Below are 6,372 nucleotides of genomic sequence, written 5' to 3'. Positions count from 1 at the left end.
CTGAGCTCGTCCAACTCCGATGGGTTTAGTTTGTGGCGATAGATACATCGGTCTTTATGTTTTGTGTACACCTGTCTCCTGTATGTCTGTTTTGGATGGGTTTGAACTGAGAACAAATGTTGTACTTTTCCAAGTGCAAAGACAACAAGATCGATGCTTCCTGTGATATCAGTTATATCGATTTTGTGTGTCTTTTCAGTGTTTTCTCACCCTCATATTTGCTGGGGTTTCTCTTTGTAAGCAACATAGCTCAAAAAGTTATGGATTTTTTAAATGAAACTTTCAGGAAATGGAATAAGGAACAAGTGATCACATTTTGGGGGTAATCCAAATGACCATTTCTGAATACTTTTCTAGTTAGGATGGATTGGATACAGAGGGTGAAATTATCAGTTATCAGAATCAGATTTAGAATCAGAATACTTTTAATTGCCATTGTTTGAGAATGGGTTCAAAAACTAGGATTTTTTCTTGGTGCAATCGTGCAACATAAAACACACATAACACAGAATAGGTAATAAAAAGAGCTGTAACTATATGATAATGATATATAATATAATGCTAATTATCATAAGCCTGGCAGGGCTGTTTAACATGTTCTTACGGTTTAATCTTTGTGTGTTCGCATGTGTGCCATCAAATTGTCGTGCCGAGTAAATGTTTTAGCACAAAGCGAACAAGAATATGTTTTTGCACCTGTGTGTGTTCTCATGTGTGCTACCATACTTGCTTTGTAAATGAATCTTTTATTGCAAACTGAGCAACTAAAAGGTTTTTCGCCTGTGTGTATTCTCATGTGTTTTGCCATATTTGACTTAAAAGTGAACGTTTTACTACAAAATGAACAACTAAAGGGTTTGTCTCCGGTGTGTGTTCTCATGTGTGACAGCATGGTTTCCTTTTGAGAGAACCTTTTACCGCAAACCATGCAACTAAAAGGTTTTTCTCCAGTATGTGTTCTCATGTGCCTCGTCAAAGTGCACCTCTGAGAAAATATGCGGCCACAAACTGAGCAACAGAAAGGTTTTTCGCCTGTGTGTGTTCGCATGTGTTTGACCATATTGGATTTTTGAGAGAAACCTTCTCCACAAACTGAACATTTGAAAGGTTTTTCTCCTGTGTGTGTTCTCATGTGTGTCTTCAAAGTACAACTCTGAGAAAATAAATGGCCACAAACTGAGCAACTGAAAGGTTTATCTACGGTGTGTGTTCTCTCGTGTGTTCTCATGTGTTTCACCATATTTCCCTTTTGGGAGAAATGTTCACCACAAACTAAGCAACTAAAAGGTTTTTCTCCCGTGTGTGTTCTCATGTGTCGAGACAAATCCCTCTGAAAAGTAAAGCTTTTGGCACAAACGGAGCAAGTCAAACTTTTTTTATCGGTCTTCTTTTTCGCGTGGTTGTTGTTAGTTTGAGTCCTCATATCACCTTTACAGTCTATATCGCCGATCAAAAGTCCTTTGGTATTTTCCATGTCTTCAGCCTCACTATCTGATAGTGGAGCGAGGAGGGTGTCTGGTTGTGATCCTCCATAGTGGTCTCCATCGGCTTCTGTTGTCACATGTAAAGAGCTGCTGCTTCTGATATTCTCAGTTGGACTGTGATGAAGCTGAGAGGACTCAGGAGCTTTGTCATCATGGCTTTTAGTCTTCGCAGAAACAACAGTCAGCGGAAACTCTGTGAGACCGGCCTTCTCCAGTTTGAGGAGACACTCCGAGTCGTGAGTGATCTCCCCTTCCTCTTTAATTTTGGGGGGCAGTGGATCCTCCTGCCTCATAGTGGAGCTCCCATCCTGCGATTGATGGGGACGTTCTTCTTGACGAACCATGAGCTGCCGCATGTCTGCAGGACAAAAAACACACCGTTATTAATTTTAGTCTGATATTTCATGTAATTGTCAACCCCTGATCTACTGGACCCTCATAAGGCATGAGCTGTAGCATGCTGACGTGCTCTTATTTTCACATGAAAACCAAATCAGCGAGCTCTGGTGGACAATTTGTCAAACGTTCATTCCAACTAAATGGTTGCATGGAAGAAAGACAACACTGACGTTGGGCTGGGCAATATATCGATATATCGCGGGGTTGTCTCTGTGCGATATAGAAAATGACTACCGTATTTCCTTGAATTGCCGCCGGGGCGCTAGTTAATTTAAAACCTCTTCTCACTCCGGCGTTTACCAAAGGCATGCGGTAAATTTAGGCCTGCGCTTATAAATTTGAGTGTGATGTAAGGATACCATCATGAAAAGCACATTTAATAAAAAAAACGTTATTATGGTCTTACCTTTTACTTATAAATGAAGTCCATGCGCAGCTCCTTCTGATCAAATGCATCGATAACTTGTTTATAGAAGTCTTCCTTATCTTTCTTCAGTTTTAAAAGTCTCTCTGTCTCGATGGAGATCTTCCTTTATTACCTCTTGCTTCGATTGAAAGTCCAGTTTAGAAAACTGTTTTATTTTCGATATGTAATCCTCCATGTTAAAAGTGCAAGCGAGAGGAAAAAATAAACGATCGCTGCTCACTCTTGCTGCTTGTTGTCACTTCTTCTGCAGCCGAGTAGTTGCAAGAAGGATCCCTAGCGCCCTCTACCACCAGGGGGCGGGAGTCATTTGATGACTCATATTTGACAAATGCAGCTACGGTATATTAATAAAACATAGCTGCTTACTGTTCTTTTTAGCATATTCAATAGTTTGGACCTTAAATCCTACAGAATAGCTCTTAATCTTCTTCCCTTTATGTGATTTAAAATTATTGAAATCAGCCTCCTCCATTTTGAAAATGATGACAGGTAAAGTGTCACTTGTGACGTGACGAGTTTGAATGGGCGGAAATTCTAGGCATATGCTAACTATTTTGCGCAACGAATTTGACTCGGCGGAAATTCTAGACATGCGCAAATAAAAATAATATTGTGTGAAACGAGTTTGACCCGGCGTTAATCCTGAGCTGGTGGTAATGATAAGCATGTGCTAATTATTTTACGAAACGTGTTTGACCCGGCAGTAATTCTAGGCAGGCGCATACTATATACCCGGCGGCAATTCAAGGAAATATGGTATATTGTAATATTTGAGTATACTTTCTCATGCCGTTGCTTTTAGCGGCGGGAATTACACTGCATGCGTTTCTACTCTTTCTTGTCTATCCTTCTCACAGAGACATAAATCAAGCGCACCTTTTTGCACACGTGACGTGTGTAAAAAGGTGCGCTTGATTCTACTCTTTCTTGTCTATCCTTCTCACAGAGACATAAATCAAGCGCACCTTTTTACACACGTCACGTGTGCAACGTCACACACTCCCACGGAGCAGAGCGGTAGCGACATGGTAACTTTAGCTGTGATGCTAATGGTGCGGTGCGAGTGGTAATACGAGAGAGAGAGAAGGTGCGAATCAGGTAACAAATGGAGGAAGAATTAATTCCCAAGAAAAAAAGCACGGGATCAAATCGTTTGGCGGTGGTTTGGCTTCAAGCGGGAATATGTTGAACATTTATGCGGCAAAAGCGTTGCTACAAATAGTAGCACTGCTGCTAATGTAGCATCATTTGAAAAGTCACCCGCTAGTGAATAAGGAGTGCTTGAAACTCCGCATGTCAACATCTCCGGCCGGTACCACACCAACAAAATGCCCAAGCAACCATTTCCACATCAACACTGTATAAACAAAATAGTCAACAACAGAAGGAGATAACGTCCGCAGGAACCTACCACATAGCGAAGGACATACACTATTTGATTTCCTATGATGCAGCTAATTTTTACTTGACAGTTATTGAAATATCTTGTGACATCATGCACAAAAGTGCACTTTTTTTGTTTTAAACTATTGCAGTGGCGTTCTGTACAAAAAGTGCACTTTAATTTAGTGTTGTTGGTGACATCATGCACAAAAGTGCACTAATGGCTTGTTTTAAAATGTCTCTGACAATCTTGCACTTTCTGTTTTGGAAATGACATGGATGTTTGTGCCACTGCTTAACTGTTTAATAAATACACTTTTGGTCAATTGACTTAGTTGTGATTTTCCTCTCTGCATGAAAGTTCAAAATGAGCATATATTAATGCAGTATGAAGAAGAATATTTTAAAGGCCTACTGAAACCCACTACTACCGACCACGCAATCTGATAGTTTATATATCAATGATGAAATATTAACATTGCAACACATGCCAATACGGCCGGTTTAGTTTACTAAATTGCAATTTAGTATCCTGTTGAAAACGTTGCGGAATGTTGACGCTTATGTTGACGCGTGCTTGTGACGTTATTGGTTAGAACGGACATTTCAGCTCAGCACAACTCACGGCTAAAAGTCGTCTCTTTGCATCGCATAATTACACAGTATTTAGGACATCTGTGTTGCTGAATCTTTTGCAAATTGTTCAATTAATAATGGAAACTATAAAGAAGAATGCTGTTGGTGGAAAGCGGTGGAATGCAGCTGCCTTTAGCAACCGAAAAACAGCTGGTGTTTCTTCATTTGTTGTGAAGCTTTAACACAGAGCGGTCAAGCGAACATGTTTCTCTACCACATGTCAACCAATTGTGATATTAAGTCGGCTCTTACCGGAGACTTCAGCAGATTATGCAACCTCCTCCTGCAGCTGTCAAAAAGGCAACTGTGATCTTGGCTCCTCCATTGGCTTCTCTCAGAGACACTGGCGTTCACCGCAGCCCTCCGACTTTCAGGTATGACTTTATAATCTCTTTAAAACACTATTAACACAATAAGCAGATAAGGGATTTTCCCGAATTATCCTAGTAAATGTGTTTGATAACATCTGAATCGCTCCCACTGCCGCCGCCTGGAGCCGTCGCCTTTTTTTTTTTTTTTTTTTTAGTTTCTAACTTTCCTCATCCACGAATCTTTCATCTTTGCTCAAATTAATGGGGAAACTGTCGCTTTCTCAGTCCGAATCGCTCTCGCTGCTGGTGGCCATGATTATAAACAATGTGACAATTTGAGGAGCCCTACAACCAGTAACGTCATGCGCACATCGTCTGCTACTTCCGGTACAGGCAAGGCTTTTTTATTAGCGACCAAAAGTTGCGAACTTTATCGTCGATGTTCTCTGCTAAATCCTTTCATCCAAAATATGGCAATATTGTGAAATGATCAAGTATGACACATAGAATGGACTGCTATACCCTTTTAAATAAGAAAATCTCATTTCAGTAGGCTTTTAATAAGCGAATTGTTTGTTAGTCATTATTAAAGATATTATCAATAAACATGGCACAGTGGCCAGTTATTCTAATCCCTGAGTTGAGAAAATAGTGTAAACATACTTTCAACGTGCAACACAGTTTGAGTCTTGCTAGAAGCTTCCAGTTGTCTTCGATGTCGATCCTTCTCTCTCGATCGAGATAGCTCCTCCTCGTACGACGCTATCGTTCTTTCAAACAGCGCGAATATTTCATCGGCTGCTGCCATTAGTCGCTCCTTCACCAAATGTTTAAACATAATTTTACCTTTTAGCGAATGAACAAGGTTTGCTCACGCTCGCCTTATTTTAATTATCTTACACTTCCGCTTTCTTCTTCTTCGTGTACTTTACAGCGGCTGGCATCGTCTCTGGTGCATTACCCCCTCTTCTGTTACTGCTGCGCCATTACATCCTTCACATTTTAAAAAAAATACTGTTTTGAATAATTCATTGAGACTATTATTAGTAGATTGCACAGTTCAGTACATATTCCGTATAATTGACAGCTAAATGGTAATACCCGAATAAGTATATAAACTTGTTTAAGTCGGGGTCCACGGCAATCAATTCATGGTATACAGTAAATCAGGGGTCACCAACCTTTTTAAAACCCAGAGCTACTTTTTGGGTACTGATTAATGCGAAGGGCTACCAGTTTGATTCACACATAAATAAATTGCCAGAAATAGCAAATTTGCTCAATTTACCTTTAATAAATAAATATTTATATATATAAAAAAATTGTTTTTTCTGTCTGTCATTCCGTCATAATTTTTTTTTCCTTTTACGGAATTTTTTTTTGTCGAGAATAAATGATGAAAAAAACACTTAATTGAACGGTTTAAAAGAGGAGAAAACACGAAGAAAATGAAAATTAAATTTTGAAACATAGTTTATCTTTCATTTCGACTCTTTAAAATTCAAAATTCAGAAGAGAAAAAAAGAAGAGAAAAACTGGCTAATTCGAATCTTTTTGAAAAAATAAAAAAAAAGTTTTATGGAACATCATTAGTAATTTTTCCTGATTAAGATTAATTTTAGAATTTTGATGACATGTTTTAAATAGGTTAAAAACCAATCTGCACTTTGTTAGAATATATAACAAATTGTACCAAGCTATATTTCTAACAAAGACAAATCATTACATTTTC

General features: G+C 39.0%; 1 protein-coding gene across 1 annotated transcript; it reads right to left on the bottom strand.

The window, feature by feature from the left end:
• Positions 1 to 407: 407 nt before the first annotated feature.
• Positions 408 to 5,558, bottom strand: LOC133554754 (zinc finger protein OZF-like). The gene is made up of 2 exons (XM_061903861.1): positions 5,304 to 5,558; positions 408 to 1,842 (listed from the first exon to the last, which is right to left on the bottom strand). Exons 1-2 carry the CDS (start codon positions 5,476 to 5,478, stop codon positions 608 to 610), a joined length of 1,410 nt encoding a protein of 469 aa, XP_061759845.1. The 5' UTR covers positions 5,479 to 5,558; the 3' UTR covers positions 408 to 607.
• Between the last annotated feature and the right edge of the window lie 814 nt (positions 5,559 to 6,372).

Source organism: Nerophis ophidion, linkage group LG01 (assembly GCF_033978795.1).
Source record: "Nerophis ophidion isolate RoL-2023_Sa linkage group LG01, RoL_Noph_v1.0, whole genome shotgun sequence".
In the NCBI taxonomy this organism is placed as follows: domain Eukaryota; kingdom Metazoa; phylum Chordata; class Actinopteri; order Syngnathiformes; family Syngnathidae; genus Nerophis; species Nerophis ophidion.
This window is presented reverse-complemented; position numbering and strand designations above follow the sequence as displayed.